We start from the raw sequence: 19,066 nt of genomic DNA on the forward strand, positions 1-19,066 counted from the left end.
CGAGCATCTGATTTTTTATCCATATAAATAAATGATCGTCTCGGCGACAACCGATCATGCTCCGATGAGGTGATTTAAATTTCTTTATCCCGAAATTTCCCATGGATTTTTGTTTTTGATATTTCACTATATAAATTAAACTATATAATCTTCATAGACAAGCGTCGATTTTTTATCCGCGAGGCGACCATCGCACCCAATCAAGCAAGAGACTCGGTAGAGTGTCGGGACAAAAGTGCTTGACAAGTGCATTGACAGCCTTGTCGTCTGCTGGCCTGAGGCTCTCGCCGATATATATAAAGCTCGACAAAATTGTTTACATATTATTCAGAAAAGTCAGAAATGCAAAATTAATTACTATTTCCTCGTCGTATATATATAAGTTTCTATAATATAACCATATTCAATGCCGCATGGGTGAGCTAATAACGCGCGTACAGATCCCCGACGATATATGACTTCTATCTTTTCCTTTATGGTTATCGTTTTTCTGCAATCATATCCCCGCGACGATAAAATTTTGATTACCTATGTACCCGAATTTCCTTTCACTGCTTAATCATACGTACCATATTATACCAACACGAACGACACCAACAATTGCATGCATCAAACGATCAAACACATCACCCGCCACAATAATGCCTCCCTCCTGTCCCAGCAGGCTCGCGGCGGCGGCGGCGGCGGCGGCGGCGGCGGCTGTCACTTTGGTAAAAAAATCTCGAATCTCGAATGTTCATTTTAGTTGTGTGTTCGACGTTCGATAGCGAGACAAGTACCCACTGAACAATAACAGATGAAAATATTTACGATTACATATAGAAAAGAAGTGAGGAAATAAGGAAAAAAAAACAGCAACAACAACTACAGCTGATCGAGCGTCACAATTGTATTTGTATGTGAGAATAAGTGTAAATCGTATAGTTTTATCATGTGGTGGTGAACCACGATCGTAATTAATATGAGCCGCGCAACGTGCGACCTACAAATATATTTATGTAAAACGCCATTTCGTTTGTAATCCAATCACTACAGTATAAAAAACATTGAAAGGTACCTAACCTTTCAATGTTTTTTATACTGCCACCTAGGCAAAGTCTGGTGGCTGCTGGTGGCAGAGTGAACAAATAGTCAACAACTGCGTATTCTTTATGCCATGAGCACAAAGGATGGATGGAAAAAGCTCGCAATGTTTTGTCAGGGATTTGGATCTGACGCTGCAACCACGTATAGCACCGCGATACAAAACTTGGCTTCCCCTTGCTACGCAGCAGGTATCCCAATGATCAAATGCTTATGCAGATTTTATCGGCTACAATTAAGAACCAAAGTCAATTTTTGCACCGTTGAGAAAAAACATTAATCGAGCCTCGTTCCGTATATGCTTTCATTTTTCAATAGCTAAGATTGAGAAGTCTCGTTCGAGTAATTGGATACAACTTGGAAATTGATGAGAAACATGAGACATGCTGGTTCTACTATACCTTGCACAGATCTAGCATGTCATCGCCGTTTTACACGAGCGAAACTATTGACAACGTTAGCGCAAGATGGGCCAGCCTCGAGGTGCCTACCATTCACGCAACAGGATTGTCCGCCGCCAGTGGTAATTATCAATTTTTTTCAGCAAAACTTTTGCGACGCTCAAAAGATACTCATTAAAAAGAACGAATGAGAAACGTTGTTGGGTATTCCATGGGTTGAGCTACGAATGTTAATGATAAAAATAAAAACTCGATGTATGTATATAGATATAGATATTATCAAGCATTGATCGATCAATGTTTGAACAATGATTTGACTATCATTCGTGTTCGCGCGGTTCGTCACCGTGTAACGATGTCATTGCCGCATAACTGAAACTTTGATCAAGCCAATTATATTAGTATTTCAATAATAATTAATGTTTTTTTTTTTTTTTTTCTTCAGAAATTGTTGTACGTTTATGGAGGAGAACGAATTTGAAGGATTCTACGTCGGACATGAGCGTGTTCGCGTGGAGAATATCTTTCTCCGGTCTGGCTTATATTGGACCGAAATCACCATCGAATTTTCATACAATATTGCGCGACGATTCGTTGATATTTCATTTGCACGGGGGTTTCTTCGCTCCCTCGTATTGCCTCATTAAAAATTCGGACGACAAGCGATATCTTCGTATGTCGATACCAGCGATCGAGATACGCGACAGCTACACCGTGGTCAAGCTCACCAGTTTGAGAAGCAAAATGCAAGCGTTGAAACAACAAACCGAATCGTTACAGACGTTGCGGGAGACAATAGCCTCGGGTGATCAAATCAAATCGCCCAAGTACAAACAAACCTCGCTCAATCGATTGTTACAACCGAAGAAATTAAGCAGAGAAAAGAAGGCTGAAATCCTGAGGATACGAAAGGAACTCGAAGTTGCCAAGTTCCGGACTAAGTTGTTGGAACAAGAGAGAATAAGAAAAATGGGAGAATTGAGAAGCTTGAATCAATTGCGTATGAATATTATGGAGAAGAATCAAGATCATGGTATGTGATTTTTCCTGCATGCTTCAACACGCGCGCGCGCACTTGAAAATAGTGTCTTTGCGTTAGCAAATCGAATCGTTGGTTATGTTTTTTTTTTTTTTTTTATTTACATTTCGTTTTGTTCTCGTGTCATCAGGCTCGGAGCTCATGGAAAGGTATCGAGAATTGAACAAAGACATCGAAAGATTACGGGAATGGCGTCAGATACACTCGGAAACGCGTGACGTTTACATGCAAACAACGTCCAAATTGGCACACCGACGTCGTCAACTGATCTCCGAATTGGGTCTGATATATCCAATCGATCAGGAGAAAGAGAAAAAGTATACCATCAATAATGTGCATTTGCCTGATAGCGAGGAATTAGAATCGTCGAATGATACTCAAGTTGCCGTTGCTCTGGGTTTCGTCGCTCATACCACACAAATGATTGCCAATTTCCTCAATGTACCAACGAGATATCCAATCTTGCATTATGGATCCCGTAGCCGTATCGTTGATCACGTTACCAATAGCCTTCCTGACAACGAGAGACAGTGAGTATTGTACTACATCGTTTTGTACTTTGTCGTTCGAAGAAAAAATTTTTTTTTTTTTTGTTTCTCCCCCAACCGTTGGCGGTACCAGGGGGGCATCACATTTTATCAAATATTTAATATATCGGTTCCCTTAGGTTTCCACTGTTTGCTCGGAGCAAAGATAAGCTCCAATTTCACTACGCGGTTTATCTCTTGAACAAAAACATTGCCCAACTTCGATGGTATTGCGGTCTGCCGACCTTTGATTTGAGAGCGACTCTGCCGAATTTAACCTCTCTCATGATCAATATCAAACCAAATCAGCCGTGAGTATATATATATATACGGCCGTGACTTCATTAAATTTCAATTCTATAACAGTTTAACACCCGAATTTGGCAAATGCTCGTTATTAATTATTTGATTATTTTTCGGTTTTTAAACGCGTGCGCGCGCGCGCGTCCACACAGCTTGGATATTACAAAACGAACGTTATCCGGGTCGTCGTTGGACATTGATATGGGCGGAAACGGAAAGCGCAACAATGCGCTATCTTTGACACCGCCGATTCAGAAAGGAGCGTTTGATAAATGTCCACGAACGCCGAAATTGGGGAACCAATTGAGAAATGTCAAGACCACATTGGGTTCGTCTTTGGATCAAGGCCTGGATATGCCGTCGTCTTCGCACTTGAATGTGCTGAGCGTTCAATCAAAACGCATTTGTAAATCGGAGGAAAGCGCGATAGACGCGACCAAGCATCTCTCATTACCTAGTGAAATAACAAGCAGCGATGAGACTCTTGACGACACGGTTTTCGAGAAGGACATTGATGGATCGTTGCCTCGCGGCAGCAGCAGAATCGCCAAGCGCGTACCAACGCGGGATTTGATTGTTACCGGGAGAGACATTGAGATCGTCATACCGGTCTCGGTATCTAAGAAAGAAGCTTTGTCGGACACGACCGAAGATTCTGCGAGCTCGAAACAGCGAAGTTCCAATTCTATAAGTAGTTGCGAAATGGCGCTGAGCACAAGTCAGAATGACATGGAAGAATGTAGTCCAATAAGCGGTGGCGGCACCAGTTCCACGAACCTCGACCGATCAACGATCAACGGTGACGCGACATTGAACGATTATTCGATAAATTTGAGAGAGACCTGCTACCGTGAATCCGTCATCTCCAATGATATTGACGGCAAGAGCCTGTCGTCCGGTGAGAGCACCGCCGATGTTTATTCGCTGTACGATCGTGACAAGAGCCAAGAAACCCTCACCGAGCTCGGACAACGTTCGGAATGTAGTAGTAATTTATTGTCAAAAATATCTATCAATAGCGAAAACACGTGCATCAACTGTAGCGCGTCGCTGGACGACAAGCGCACTCGTAGTTACGATTGTAAAAAGACTTTATCGATTGAGGTTCGCGGGACAGCTTCCAGCTATCCGGAAAATAAGTTGTCCGCCGGCGGTATGACTGGTTTAATGACGACGCGCGGCTATCGATCGGATGGAAAGTGAGTTTTTAAAGGAACGCGAAAAAGCAGTTCAACTTTTTCAGGTTCTTACGCAATCTCGCAAGTTAAATATTTTTCAATATATTCTTTCAGATTCAGATTGGATGAGAAAAATACTCGGGATGAATTTGTTGACGGCACTCGCGGAACCGGCTCGAGTCCAAGCTCGAACGAAACTACGGCGGAGTACAGTCAGTTGGTATGAGTATTATATAAAAACGAGGGGAAAAAAAAAAAAAAAAAAAAAAAAAAAACACCAAACAAACAATTATTCATTTTTCGCTTTCAGAGGTTGTGCGAATTCGATCGAATTGTTTTTTAAAAGAATATCGCGATGCATCTGAAATTTGATCCCAGCCTATAAAAATCCATTTTATTTTTATCTTAATCGATTGTTGTTTCATTCATGCTGCAGCTGCTGACCGAGAATAATAGATGCGAGTCATCAGAATTCATTTCCCGCGCTCTCGCTGAAAAGGATGTCGAGCAACAGGTCAAGTGTGAATTTCATGCCTCGACCGACTACATCGATTCCATACGGCGAAGTTCCGAAAGCGTGTTTGCAAGAACCGAAGCATTGGCCAGTAAACGAACTAGCTTTAAAGTAATGAAACCCCGTATATAAGGTTTTTTTTTTTAATTTTCATTCGAGCGAATTCTCCTCTGTACGCCTTTCCAACCCTTGCAATTTTCAATGGTCGTGTGATCTCGAATAATAAATGACACATTCGTCGTCTACCGATAATTTTTTCTTTGTCGAGAAAGAAAAACTTGAGAAATAAAACACTGAATTTATATTCAATGAAATGAGGGCAATATAATAATATGGGCCTTGCGATGATTATTACTCTACTTTACGCGCGTGCTCGATTGCGTGATTGAAGGCAGCCGAATTTGGAATCATATTTTTTTTTTTACTATTACAATTGTCTTAAAGAATGGTAGATGTCTCAACAAGAGTGTTGTTAATAAATATAGTGCAATTGACAGTTTAATTGTGATATATACATACATACGTATGTGTTGATACATGTATATTTTTGTCTTATTACTGTGTGTGCCTAGGTATTCAAGGTATTTTTTTTCGGAGAGGGCCGTATTTTATCGGCGCACAAGAAATGCCCTCATTCTTTATGCGAAATCTGCTCAGGCTCTTAATAAAAATGCATCACGCGGCGATCAGTTTTTTTATCCAATAATGTTCAAGTAATTAATTATTGTAAGTGTTCTGCTTGTGACGTTTTTTCAAAACTGCTACCATTAATATTTCGTTGAAATATTCGACAGCCCGTTACTTAACTTTTACTGTACCTTTTAATAAAAAATCCGTTGATTGTAAAATGTTCGGATTCGCGAAAGGAATACCTTGAATAAGTCAGCCATTCATAAATCCTACTTTGCAACGGCAATTCAACAGCGTATTCATAATGACAAAAATCAGAAAAGAGAAAAAAATTAAATTTTATGATAAATAAGAATGTGATTTATATCTCGTATATGCGGGATCGTCATCACATCTGTGCCGCCGCCACCACCACCGCAATTTTGTCAAAGTTGTTACCATGCATTCAAGCGGTTATCAACGATTCATCAACAACAGTTTAAAAGAAATAGAGCAGCACGAGCACTCGAGCAGACCTTTTGAATTATTGAGTAAACGCTTGAGACTTGTTTCCCCAATTGATACTTCAATAACAACGCGGAATCCATGCGCAAAAGTCTCATTTAAAAGATTTTGAATTATCTTCGGCAAAGTGGCCTGTTTAAAGAATTTAACGAGCTTCATCGGTGAGCATAGGGTTATATTCACGCATTTTTAAGTCCCAACTTCTTCCTTCTTGTTACCCGTAATTTCGAAAAAAAAAAAAAAAATATTTTTGGGGTAGTGTCACCGCCTATTTGCAAGTGCAGCAATAGGAATTTATAATTATCAATTTTCGGTGTACAGACGTTATAATGTACTATTCCTGCATAAAACGTAAAGGCAGCGATAAAAAAAAAGAAAGAAAAACAAAATTTTTTTTCATACGGAAAATGAACTTTCAGTTAATTACATCAAAACGCAATGACCTTTCCACTATTGTTGAGTCCCAACATTCTTTTTCCGTCCTTTTTTTACGAATCTGCTTGAATGATTTTTTCGGAGCAAATAAGTAGCCACTCTTCCCAAGATGCGATGAAAATCGATCATTGACAAGTTCAAATGATTAGCGATCAGGCTTTTCAATGGATTTTTCTCACCGAATAAAAGACTGAATTCGTCATCTGGTATTAATATTTGACAATCGGAACAAAAATGGACATCTATCAGTAATTTGTACATCGATTCCTCATGCACCCTCTCGAACTTGCAATTATATGAGTTTCTTGAGAAACAATGAATTTTTTCGGGTTACTTTGCCTCAGAATACGGAATTTACTGAGCGGTCAGCAGTTCGCCCTGTATTGTCCCCCACCCCTCCCCTACGTTAGCATGAAAATCGCCACAGTTTTGGTAAGTGTGAGAAAAACTCGTATTCGCTGCTTCTTGTTTATCCAGAGGATAAATGAAGACCGCGCGACTTAATGGTAATTATTCAAATAATGTCAACTCGGCATGATAATAATTCACTCGTCAATCATCAACGAATGATCTTGACGACGAGGTTTTTCGTTTAACCCTACAAGTTTGGCACTAACTTCCCAAAGCCTCAAACCGATTTCAGGGCTCAATTCTATCTTGGGTTTATAAACTTTGCAGTCGCGATACAAGAGGCCGCTTTCACCCGAAAGCGAAGGATCCGTCGCGCAGCAAAGCACCGTTTGAGCTCCCTAGAAGCGAAAAAAATAAAAAATTTATAAATTGATGCTGAGCTGCGTTAGAAATAGAACGATCAGGCGTAGGGGTAAAGAAAAAAATTATTCCCCCCGGAGATGGGGTATATGAAAAGTTTTGATAACCTGATGCGCGGTTCGCAGGAAAAGAAGAGCAAACGGCGAAAAGACTACGTAATGAAACCAGCTTCGCTTGACATATCTGAAAAGTCCTGTGTACGTGAATCCTGGACAAACCGAGTAGACGCAGATTCCTGAATTTTGTAATCTCCTTGACAGTTCCATGGCGAAATAAGCATTGGCTAGTTTGGAATTGCAGTAGCAGGGATTCATTCGTCCTTTCGTCGGTATTTTTGATTCGCCGTTCAGATTGTCAAAGTCGATCGTTCCTGATTCCAAGAGTTTGGAAGTCACCACAACTATCCTGGATCGCATTGACGGCAGGTTAATAACAAAGATAAGCAAAATTCGTTTGCGTGAAAAAGGAAGAGAGAGAAAAGTAGTAAATGGATAAAATTTGCAGAAGCCGCGATGGAGAAAATAAAGAGCGAGGGATGTTGGCGTACCGGCTGGGCGCAGATTTCCCAAGACGTTCCAAGAGTAAATTAGTGAGAAGAAAGTGGCCCAAATGATTAACTCCAAAATGGATTTCAAATCCGTCGCTGGTCACCGCTTTATCTTTCATGGGTACGTAAACACCGGCGTTGTTTATTAAAGCATCAATTTTGGGAAAATCCCGGAGAACGGACTCGGCGAATTCGCGTATCGAGCCGAGGCAAGCCAAGTCCAATTTCATGGGAATCTGCATTGAAAAAGACGATCGAATCAAATGAAAATTCGAAAGTTGGCCGCATCGCGCGTAGCTAACACGACGTAGACATTGTAGACAAGATCAACGAGATATGAAAAAGAAAAAGCAGCTATATATAGGCTGCGAGAACTAACCATTTCGCCGGTTGTTGTTTTCCGACGGATTTCCGACATGACGCTTCTCGCGCTATCAATGTTCCTACAGGCCATGATAACACGTGCATTTCGTTTGACGAGCTCGCGGACGGTCTCCTTGCCAATGCCCGAATTTGCGCCGGTTACGAGATAAACTCGTCCCTGAAGATTACTCGAACCTCTGCACGTTCCCCACGTTCGTTCGCGACACTTTCGTACCAAACCGAATATGAATAATAACGGTGCGAACACATAAACGAGACTGTTCCAACCGTTCATTAACATTTTATCACTAATAATATTGTTTAATCACATGGAGATGGCGGTGAAGCTGCTGATGTATTTTTTTATTTTTCTTTCTTCTTCTTCATCTTCAACTTTTTGGCTAGGCTCACTTCCGTGTCGTCCGTGATGCTAGCCTGGCCACTGGTAATATACACACGCACGCACCGCTTCGGCCAAGGTGAGCTCCTCTATATATATATATATATATGTATTGTTTTTGAATTTGAATTTATTTATATCATTTGAATATGTGCTGTGTTGTTGAGCAAAGGAGAAGAAACAATAGAATAATAGGCAATTTCAGGGAAGTCACAAGGCACACCGCCGAGACTGTGAATTACATATAAGCATATACCCTATGTCGCATTGTCTTTATATGTTGAGGAGTCAATGAAAATTTAATTATTTCGTTTAATTAACTGATATTATTATACATTGTCACTTTTGTCACTTGTTCGAATAAAATGTAAAAATACACGCGGAGCCTTTCATTAGTTTCAGTGCTGGGAATTAATCGAACACGGAAATAAGACGTCGACCTCAGGTTCGACGACCGAGTCCTTTCTTTTTCTTTCTTTGTTTGTGTTGGCTCATCCTCAGGTCAGAGAGAGATTGATTGATTGTATGGTTTATTTATGCCCTGCTGCGTGAAGGCAAAATTACAGAGAACAATAATAGGAGAAAAACTCCAGAAAACACAAAAAAATTTTGAAACAATATGAGTAAGCTAGACTCAAAACGAAAAACAAAATATTCAAATATAACTAAAGCTGATATTATGATGATATAGACGGGGAATTGGTAAGCTCATTAGACGGCAGGGATGTACACACGTTATTGAAGATATCATTTTCTCGATGTTCTGCATGCTGAAAGATAAAGGTGGTGCGCGATACGATGGAGCAAATTATATATGAAAATAGCTTGAAAGTATCTCATCGTTGAGTTTTGAATTTTGGTAGAGATGTTTTTGGTAAAAGGATGTAAATGTCTCGAGTTTTGTTGCGGGGTAGTGTTTTATTATCGTGGTAGCAGAATAGCAGAAATGTTACGGGACTTGTTTTTTGGATATAAATGCATTTTGGTAGAGATGTTTCGGCAGCAACGCATGCGCGTATAGAACGCGTACATAATGCGCATGCGTTAAACCCATACAGTACCTACTACAGTACCGCTCGAGAGGAACCCTCTTTCCCGACCCGACACTTTAACGGACGTGCCCGATTTTGCCGAGATTGGGGACTCCTTGCTTGGTGGTGACTGTGGTGACACACCGCGAACTGCGTGCGAGTTAGTTCAGTTCAGTGCCGCTCGGCGCAGTGCATCATGCAAATCGTTAGCAATGCGTGTGGACGCGACTACGTGTGTAGCGATACAATGATACGATATATTTTCGAAAGTAAAAATTTCCGGAAGCGCGAGTAACGAGCACAAAAGTTGCGTCAATGGTTTATAATTAACATAATTAACACGATAGCATGATTATTCGAAGACAGTTACAAGAAGATCACCCGTCGGTGATGATACACGTATCGAGAAGCCCTATATATAATCCGGGATCTCGCTTAAGCGTACATATTTCCGCCGAGTTGTTCTGCGTGTGGTGCGGCGGCCGCAGTTGGCATCAGTTGCATAAAATTATATATACGTTGTAATAGCAAATATGAGATGATGATAATTTATTTTAAAAATGCGACTATAATACACCGATATTTTGTTAAGAATCCTCGAGTTCCCCCATGGGAAATGGTTTTGGTGGGGGTAATTGATATTTATAATTCTTCAACTCCTCGATAATTTCATTCGATTTATGATTCGAGTCTATCGACTCGATCGCACGAATTTTCTGGGCTATTTCCTGATGAATTGTTGGCCGATACTTTTTACCTTGGCCCAAATTTTCCATGTCACTTAGAAATTCTATTCTCTCTCGAATACCTCGAATCACTGCGTAATAACAAAAAAATGATCAATTACCGAAACGCCGCTTGTACCATATGAAAGAAGAATAAAAATTGTAAAATATTGTTATATCGAGAAATTACGATGATCAAGCGGATCATTGGACGTATCAGCAGCAGCCTCGTTTTGTTTTTCGTGGACAATTTTTGGTCCGCGGGACGTTGGTGGCATGTCTCTTCCATATGCCATAATGCACGCGAGATGACGTTTCTGTCTTTCTTTGTCAGCTGTAATAGTCAACAAGGCAATTCAAATATTCAATCCACACATCGGGCTGTGAATTATTCAATCCATGCAATAAATCATTTCATTCGCCTTGTTTTTTTTTTTTTTTTTTTTTTTTTTCTCGACGCCGTTCAATATCAAGATATTTACGCAAAGGCGAGGTTCTCCTGTATTGTTCTCTATCATAAGCACCGCTATTCGCAATCGTGTTCTGCGATCGTTTTTTCCAATAACAGGGAAACGTAACTTGTGTACTTTCTTTCGGATCCGGTGTTCGTTGTCTGCTTCTCGAAGGAAATGACGATGAACTTGGAGCAGGCGGCGGCAGCGAGTCACCACGATCGACGGCTCTTTGTATAGATTTCCTTTGCATCATAGATAATTTTGATTCCTCCATAAGAACTAATCAAAGTTTCATATGAGATTCCTTATTTTCTACGAATGTATGAATAAAATAAAAAAATATAGACTTACGTTTAATAAGATCTCGCGTTTCTTCGCTATATTTTGCTCTCGGTGGATTGTGGAAAGCTCCAACCCCAACACCGACCCGCTCAACATTTCGATTCATTATATACAACGATATACTGTTTCCACAATTCCAATTTATTTCGAATCGCGACGAGACTGTGAAATAATTGTTATACGGACGTGCACCGCCGTCGTTGTCGTCTCGACATAACCACACGAGAAAAGCAGCTGCGAGCGGCGGTGGAATGAATATATGTCGTTACTCGTTTCTCAATTCTTTAAAATAAAAATGAATTTCTGCACGAGGACGCGACGGCGACGACCGATCGATTGGTTGTTGTTGTTGTTTGGTGCTGCTTGCTCTTTTTTTTCTTCGCCCCGCCTTCTTCAAGAAGAGGGAGGACGGACAAACAAAAAAAAACCCGATGATATATTGTTTTTTGTTGATTGACGACACGTGCGTGTTGATGCGAGCGCGACGACACGGCGGCAGACTGATGCCGACGACGACGACGACGACGACGACGAAGAGACAGGATCGTTTCCATGACTACACACGTAAGCGCGCGCGCGCGACCATGATCGTCGCCGCTGCGTCGCGCGGCGCCGAGGCAGCAGCAACACACGCATACTTGCTTTCTCTATTATTATTGTTACATGTGCATGATGACAATGATGCGAAGATTCGATTTTATATATGCGATTGTCACATATATATATATATAAAAAAGAACAAACAATTTCAAATAAGAAAAAACGTCAAAATGATAGAAATATATGAAAAAAATAAATATAAAATAATATACATATGATGTCGTCGGAGCGGCGACGGCGTCGAACACAATTACGAGTTGTATAGTGGTTTGTTATAGGAAAGAGAGGATGTTCGGGGGGTCGTGGTATTCTTGAAAAGCGCTGTAGTAGGTCAAGAAAGTATCGCGCATGTCCGCGTGAATGACATTTATAGGGCCGCATCATCGGCGATGCACGGGGGTTGAAAATGTCACAGGAGTGGCTAGCTGGTTTCCACCCGCGTTCTCATTTATATATCTCGTTCAAAGCAGCGCTCGCCGAAATATACATCATCATGTACAATAATTAAAAGTAAACATTTTATTATAAAATGTTTATCGAGGTACGCCGATAAAAAAGTTGAATTTTGGTGGTGAGCGTGTGATATCGAACGCCGCGTACTGCTGCGACCCTTCGTTACGTGTTTTTTTTGTTTTTTTCTTTTCCGATAACGCTAAATTTTATCGATTTTTTCGGACGCGCGCGTACTTTTAGTATTATATTAGTGGGAAAATCTTTAATACGGTAAAGCGAGGACGCGGGGAAATTAAAAAAAAAAAAAAAAAAGAAAAAAAAAACAAAGTTTACGTCATTTCGTTGTTTCATTATTTACTGAATAATGTATGAATATTGGTGGTAAACATCGTTGATGAGCGGGAAAAAAAAGAAAAATGTTTTACTCACCCATAATGCCGAGACCGTTGAGCAACTTTCTGCACTGCTTCACACTGAAACAGGGCACCATCCTCATTGCCGTTGTTCAGCTGGTAAGTTTTTTTATTTTTATATATCGCCGCAAAAAATGCGACAATAACGTCGAGCATTTTTGTTCGACGTTATAATAAATGACACGCGTATAGTTCGCAGCTGGTATCGCTGTGACTTTTTGTATTCTCGCACTGACACACGCGGTTGACATACGCGAGATGGTTGCCAGAGATGCCGAGGAGGATACGATGGATCGTGGATACTCGATGGATGACGACAATTCAATGCGGGTCAACATCAAGAGAATGAAAATCGCTGGTGACAATGCCAAAGGTTAATAAGAATTATAATAAATTATAGCTTCTAGCATACGGTAAAAGGCATATTAATACTATACTATATCTATATTGAATAATTGAATAACGCGCACGATATACATATCCGCGAATGTTTAATCGCAGGCAAAGTCGACGAGATGTGGTACCACCTTATGCTGTGGCTCACTCATTTGTCATGCATTATATTGTTACTGTACGGAGTTTTGACTGTAAGTATATTATAAATAATAAACATCGCCTAAGCAAGATAAAAGCGATTCTTCTGCCGATCGATGAAACACTCCGAGGTCCTTAATTTTTTCTCCCTATATTCTCGTTGTTACCCCATATAGTTTCATCGTCGATTCATGATACCCTGGATTTATTTGAATGCCCTTGAAATCGTACTATTTATTATTCTACTCGCCAAGAAAAAGCATGCATTTGATGCAGTTGGATGTACGATCCGTAAGTGAAATTATTATATTTTTTTTCTATTATAAGATGATAACAACGTTCGTAACGCATTAATAAAATTTATATTTTTCCCAGTATTGCTTGAACTTACCGGTGTGGCGATGCATTTTCATAGTACGTACGTTGTTTGGAGCACATACATGAGTATTCATTATTGGAAAAAAGGTTTGATACACCAAGTGTACGATATACGAAACAACAAGACCATACCGAGACAATCGATATCCGAATGTACGACGTCCTCGTCGTCATCCCATTCGTCTCGATTGCCAACCAAACCATACGAAGTTTGATTCAACATTTTATATTATATATTATGTTCGAGCTAGATATATATAGATTCTCCGAAACAAAAAAATCGAAACTCGCCAGAGCCAAACACTCGCGTGTCTCGTCAGAGGAGGAAACAACAAAAAGTTCATAAAAATAAACGCATTTACGCATCTCTATGTGTGAATATTCGAAGGAAGACGGAAAAAAAGAACGAAAAAAAAAACGTTCACCGCGTGAAAAAAGGCTACTGCTGTACCGTATTGCGGCGGTAAGGAAAGAGTAATCTTTCGTATTCCTTCTCGATGTATTCTATATTTGAATGAGAGAAAAAAAAAAGAAAAAAAAAACCATAAAACGACATAAGAAATGTTTGAAAACGAGTCATATATCCGCGCACCTCGCAATCTGCTCGCTGTGCGTTGTTATTCTCTCTCCCGCTTCTTCTTCTTCTTCTTCTTCTTCTTCTTCTTCTTCTTTATTCACTCTGCTCAATGACGAATAAACTATTAATATTGAATGTAATAATAATTCCAACTCTTCGTACGTGTATATGTATATGATTTATATAATGGATGTACGATGATAATAATAATAATAATGAATAAAGCTCATGTCGAACTATGCTGCAATAACAGTTTTCGCGCTATTTCCACTTTTTATCTTTCTACTATTTTATGGCTTGGAGATGTTTATTATATGTTTTTTTATATTTATTATCATTTTCGAGATTGATTAACCAAGACTCGTCGATCAGTCACTGTGCTATCTTCGCATTGAATATCGAACTTGGTCCTCTCTTGTATAATTTCGTTTGTTCGTTTGAAGAAAAAACAATAATTAAAAATTGAACGATTCGATCGAATGTGTCATGTTTTGTTGAAAAATATTCTTGTCGCGGAACTTGGTTCCTCGCGACAAACACTTGACCGCTTCGAGGCTGATACTCGTTGGCGGTGTTAGAAATACCGGGTCATCGGGAGACGATGACGCCTCAACTGCCTCTTCGATGCTGGATGTGGTCACATTCTGTCATCCGTCATTTCGAGAAATTGGGCATAAAAGTCTCTCGTACATTCGCCTTTGTTGTTGAATACGAACTTGTAGTAGCTACCGTCGGCGCATATAACTTTGGAACAAACGAAAGTTGAGATGAAAACATAATATGTGTGGTGGGTCGAGCATAGGTCCCCCTCCCCGCTATTATTATTTGGATGAGCGATTCATCATGAACGGGAGAAAGAGTTTTAAAACGTTAATATACCTATAATACTATTGTTATCGGCGCCGAAGGCGCACATACACTGAGGCCCGCTGGGAACTTGAAACTTGCAGAAACTCCAGCTTGAGCTAAAGTACTTTGGGAGGAAGGTTGCAGAGGCGAGACTCGACTGACGATTCAATTTTTGGTCCTCGACAGCAAAAACATGTATCGTACCGTGATCGCTGGCAACGCACAACCATGTCGAGTCATGATTGAAATTTATGCTGTAAACAGAACGAGATAAGCATCAATATTGCGCATCGCCGAATATTGTTAACATTCTTTTTATTCTCTCGTTAACATTGGCGCGGTAAATTACCAATAAATATTAGCGTGATTAGCTCCTCTTCGCAGTTCGTTGATCATTGCGCCGCTCAGAGTGTCAAATACCCTTATAAGAGTACCTTTTTCGGAGGTAGTTGCCAATCTCGTACCTTGGAGATTTAAGGCTATACACGATAACGGGGTCTCGTGCGCCTCTATATTCAAAGGCTGCTTTTCCGTGTTGGCAAGATCTATAACTGTGTTTACAAATGATATACCTTGGAACAATATCAAATGTAGATGACTTAATATCAAAAGATGGGATTCTTAGGGGAGGGCGAGGAGAATTACCTTGAACATGACCGTTTCTACGCCCGGGAAAGGCCAAAAGAGAATTGTTGCTATTGGGACATAGAACGCACAAGCCTCTCGGATTAGGATTAGTTTCAAAAACATGTAACTGTTGAGGATTTTGAGTAAACGTATAAACTTTTATGACTCCTTCCAATATAGCTACTATCCTGTCTCTTCTCAGTTTAACCCCTTTTACCGGAGCATTGAATTCCAGTGTGATGGCCGGCATTTTTTTCAAGTCGTCCCATATTATAACTGTACATGCAACAAAGAACTAATCAATCGTCTGCGACAAAAAAGCGCTTCTTCTAGAAAGCTATAATTACCTCTGTTGGTCGGATATACCGGCTTAATACCTCCGCCTACGAGCGCCAGATAGTTACACCTGAATAGCATTTCGACATAGCCGAGTCCTCCGTCGCTAAAGTCATGTCTTTCTTTTTCTTTCAACGGATCGCAGTTATAAACTCTATAGCCATTTTCCATACCGCAAGCGAAACATCCTTTGAAAGAAGGTATAACATGATAAAAACAAAAAAGTTAGGTTAGGCTGAAGAGAGAACGCGCAATTTGGCGCAATAGAGAATTCGAGCGGATGCATCGTGCGACCAGTCATCATACTATTTCATTCCGCGTTCCGAGTCGATGGCCGAGTCATTTGGCCAAAGTTTAATTGTAAATTCAAATTTGCTGGCAGTTTCACAATTGATATATATACAAGCATATTTCTTTCTTACACTATATATTGTACGTTTGACGACGCGCTCAATATCCATTTGATGGTTCAAGTTTCGACATATTCTGCGATATAATTTTTTTTGTAATTCGATAATTCACGGTAAAACAAATGAAGAAAAAGATTGTGATTTTTCTATTACCTTGATCCTGATTAAAACCGGCGTACAAGAGGCCATTGCTATGCGGATTGCCCGCTGTCAAATTCATCTTGAATAAACAGTACCGGCAGTTTTGCATTCGTGATTACGATTTATCAATATATACGAAATTGCACGATCGATGACTCAAGATTCGTACGTGTTTTTGTTTCAAAGTATAAACCGGGTATCGAAATATAATCGCATAGCAGATCGCCAGTTCCTTCGTAACGAATCGTCACCATTCTTCTCGTCGCGAAAATCGCGCACTAAACCAATATATCCCATATATTTTCGTCGTCGCCGCCGCCGCTTCCTCTATCCAGTTGCGGCGGTGGTGGAGGAGCCGTGGCGAAACATCTTGAGGAGGAATCAGTAGCAGCGGTTACGAAGAAGAAGGTAAGCAGTGCGTAAATAAACTGCACTCTTAATACTCTGAGCTCCGAGTCGTCACATGATACGTCAACGATAACAATTCGTACTCGATAACTGACCTACCGCGCATCGGGAAAATAACAGTTCCCCCCTCTCATTAGATTCGATTTTTCGAATCGAATAAACTCAATTTTTCCGTATAAATATCATAAGAGAAGTAATAAATATTTTTTCGTACAAGTCAACTGTCAATTAGGGAATTAAGAAATTTTTTTGGTTATATCTACGTATGAACGTTTACATGGCCGCTACGCTGACAGCTGCTGCTGCTACTACTCACCAATCACAGTGCGCCGCCGCACACCTCGTCTCGTATCCATTTATAGTTACTCCAATTGGCCGCACCCACCACACCACCAGCAGCGGCGGCAGCACTAACAGCAGCGCAAGCAGTTGTTGCGTGGACGCAGAGTAGTTATTACGTACGCGGCGGCGCTGTTGCGTACGTCGTCGTACCAGTCGTACCACCACCAACATTGTGGCGGCGGCAGCGGTTGTTGTTGTTGTTGTGTGCCGCTTGGTCAAGCTTGGTGGATTATTGCTTTACACAATGTTTACTTGGTCACAAAAGATGATTAGGTGCGATATTTAATTTAATATGAAAATAAAATAGATAACATAATCACCATCGAGAATAGTGTTTTTACAAAAATAGTGATGAGTAAGGCGCATGCTTCTTATGGAAGATAGCTAATACGGAAAAGAAGGAAGAAGCGCATATGAGAAGAGGTTAGTTATTGGAGGTTGGAGGCTGGCGGTGGTACGCACGTGACTGTATCTAAAGAGAAGAAAAATAAAGCGGAGTATGAGTTTGTGTCGAACTATTCTCTATTGTGGTTTCCACACGTGTTCGATATTGCTGCGCGAAACGCCGAAAAATTTGAAGGGAAAGAAACCAAGTTCGCAGCATTGGTTGACGAGACAGCTCAGGGATCCTTATGTGGAGAAAGCAAAACAGGAAAATTATCGATGCAGAAGCGCATTCAAGTTATTGGAAATAAACGAAAGATTCGGTATATTGAGACCAGGAATGACTGTGGTAGATTGCGGAGCTGCTCCTGGTAGTTGGACGCAAGTAGCGGTGAAGAAAACAAATGCGGATGGTAAAGATTCGGAGGAGAGAAAAAGAGGTAGGGTAATTGCGATAGACAGGCTGCCCATTTGTAGCATAGAAGGAGCAACGGTCATCGGAAACACAGATTTTACGGAGGAAAAGGCTCAGGAACGACTGTTGGGAGCGTTGGAGGGTAAACTCGCAGATATAGTTATGTCGGACATGGCGCCAAATGCTACAGGAGTCCGAGAAATGGATCATGAAAATATAATGAAGCTCGCATATGCCGCCTTGAAATTTGCCCTTGGAATAACGCGCACGGAAGGTAATTTTATTGCCAAAGTATGGGACGGCGATCTTGCCAACCAATTGGAAAAAGATCTCTCGTGTTTTTACAAAAGCGTTAAAGTCGTCAGACCCGGAGCTACCAGAAGCGAGTCGGCAGAAAAATTTATGCTCGCTCGTGGATTCAGAGGCTTGAAAATAATGAGCTAATATAACGCTGATTATTGATTTATCGATATCACTGTAGCAGGAGAAAAAAATATTGAATGGGATAATAAAAGAGGAGACAAGTATTTGGTATCGCGATATCGATGGTGTATTTATTTTCGTTCCTCCCCGGATTCTCATTATATTACAATATATCAATTGCTATCCGCGCGCACATACATATATTCACGGGATATTATTCAATTCCATTTTCTCATTGGCGATAAATGAACCGATTCGTTTGCGCGTGTATGTCCACATATATGGAGTATATGCAGTATATGGAAAACAGATTCGTAATATTTAAAAAATTTTTTTTCGTTTACACCATGCATTTTTTATTTTTTTCATCATTTTTAACACAATACTCGTCATGCGCACAAAAGTCGTTGGTCGGTGAGAGTTTAATCACGCCGCTGAGCGGTACAAAAATTTTGTACCACATTTATATACAAATATTATTGCGATGAAACGTTATACAATATTTACACGAAATGACTCCAAGTCGAT

The 19,066-nt window shown here is 40.4% G+C and overlaps 6 protein-coding genes across 10 annotated transcripts; 3 read left to right on the top strand and 3 right to left on the bottom strand.

Moving 5' to 3' along the window:
* The first annotated feature begins 750 nt into the window (after positions 1-750).
* Uvrag (UV-resistance associated gene) lies at positions 751-5,547 on the top strand. 3 transcript variants are annotated; one of them, XM_043426508.1, is made up of 9 exons: positions 751-895; positions 1,092-1,274; positions 1,402-1,606; positions 1,930-2,517; positions 2,654-3,053; positions 3,191-3,361; positions 3,506-4,552; positions 4,646-4,751; positions 4,968-5,547. In XM_043426508.1, exons 2-9 carry the CDS (start codon positions 1,170-1,172, stop codon positions 5,175-5,177), a joined length of 2,832 nt encoding a protein of 943 aa, XP_043282443.1. In that variant the 5' UTR covers positions 751-895; positions 1,092-1,169; the 3' UTR covers positions 5,178-5,547. The 3 variants fall into 3 exon arrangements, with proteins under 3 accessions (XP_043282443.1, XP_043282442.1, XP_043282444.1); XM_043426507.1 differs by having other exon boundaries at positions 756-998; XM_043426509.1 differs by lacking the exon at positions 751-895 and having other exon boundaries at positions 1,080-1,274.
* Positions 5,526-8,747, bottom strand: LOC122414896 (retinol dehydrogenase 12-like). The gene is made up of 4 exons (XM_043426560.1): positions 8,312-8,747; positions 7,933-8,168; positions 7,493-7,790; positions 5,526-7,363 (listed from the first exon to the last, which is right to left on the bottom strand). Exons 1-4 carry the CDS (start codon positions 8,594-8,596, stop codon positions 7,160-7,162), a joined length of 1,023 nt encoding a protein of 340 aa, XP_043282495.1. The 5' UTR covers positions 8,597-8,747; the 3' UTR covers positions 5,526-7,159.
* Positions 8,748-10,258: 1,511 nt separating this feature from the next.
* Positions 10,259-11,758, bottom strand: LOC122414900 (UPF0193 protein EVG1 homolog). Of its 2 annotated transcripts, none has more exons than XM_043426566.1 (4): positions 11,258-11,758; positions 11,030-11,185; positions 10,642-10,785; positions 10,259-10,543 (listed from the first exon to the last, which is right to left on the bottom strand). In XM_043426566.1, exons 1-4 carry the CDS (start codon positions 11,352-11,354, stop codon positions 10,314-10,316), a joined length of 627 nt encoding a protein of 208 aa, XP_043282501.1. In that variant the 5' UTR covers positions 11,355-11,758; the 3' UTR covers positions 10,259-10,313. The 2 variants fall into 2 exon arrangements, with proteins under 2 accessions (XP_043282501.1, XP_043282500.1); XM_043426565.1 differs by having other exon boundaries at positions 10,934-11,185; positions 11,258-11,756.
* A 468-nt stretch (positions 11,759-12,226) lies between these two features.
* On the top strand, positions 12,227-14,450 carry LOC122414902 (uncharacterized). The gene is made up of 5 exons (XM_043426568.1): positions 12,227-12,813; positions 12,907-13,087; positions 13,216-13,301; positions 13,425-13,539; positions 13,624-14,450. The coding sequence occupies exons 1-5, from the start codon at positions 12,718-12,720 to the stop codon at positions 13,839-13,841; spliced, it is 696 nt and encodes a 231-aa protein (XP_043282503.1). The 5' UTR covers positions 12,227-12,717; the 3' UTR covers positions 13,842-14,450.
* LOC122414894 (WD repeat domain phosphoinositide-interacting protein 3) lies at positions 14,363-17,284 on the bottom strand. Of its 2 annotated transcripts, XM_043426558.1 has the most exons (7): positions 16,579-17,284; positions 16,438-16,501; positions 16,027-16,203; positions 15,698-15,955; positions 15,402-15,603; positions 15,083-15,306; positions 14,363-14,947 (listed from the first exon to the last, which is right to left on the bottom strand). In XM_043426558.1, the coding sequence occupies exons 3-7, from the start codon at positions 16,184-16,186 to the stop codon at positions 14,841-14,843; spliced, it is 951 nt and encodes a 316-aa protein (XP_043282493.1). In that variant the 5' UTR covers positions 16,187-16,203; positions 16,438-16,501; positions 16,579-17,284; the 3' UTR covers positions 14,363-14,840. The 2 variants fall into 2 exon arrangements, with proteins under 2 accessions (XP_043282493.1, XP_043282492.1); XM_043426557.1 differs by lacking the exon at positions 16,438-16,501.
* Positions 17,285-17,428: 144 nt separating this feature from the next.
* Mrm2 (Mitochondrial rRNA methyltransferase 2) lies at positions 17,429-18,655 on the top strand. The gene has a single exon (XM_043426564.1). The coding sequence runs from the start codon at positions 17,816-17,818 to the stop codon at positions 18,557-18,559; it is 744 nt and encodes a 247-aa protein (XP_043282499.1). The 5' UTR covers positions 17,429-17,815; the 3' UTR covers positions 18,560-18,655.
* The last annotated feature ends 411 nt before the right edge of the window (positions 18,656-19,066 follow it).

Source organism: Venturia canescens, chromosome 8, assembly GCF_019457755.1.
Source record: "Venturia canescens isolate UGA chromosome 8, ASM1945775v1, whole genome shotgun sequence".
In the NCBI taxonomy this organism is placed as follows: Eukaryota; Metazoa; Arthropoda; class Insecta; order Hymenoptera; family Ichneumonidae; genus Venturia; species Venturia canescens.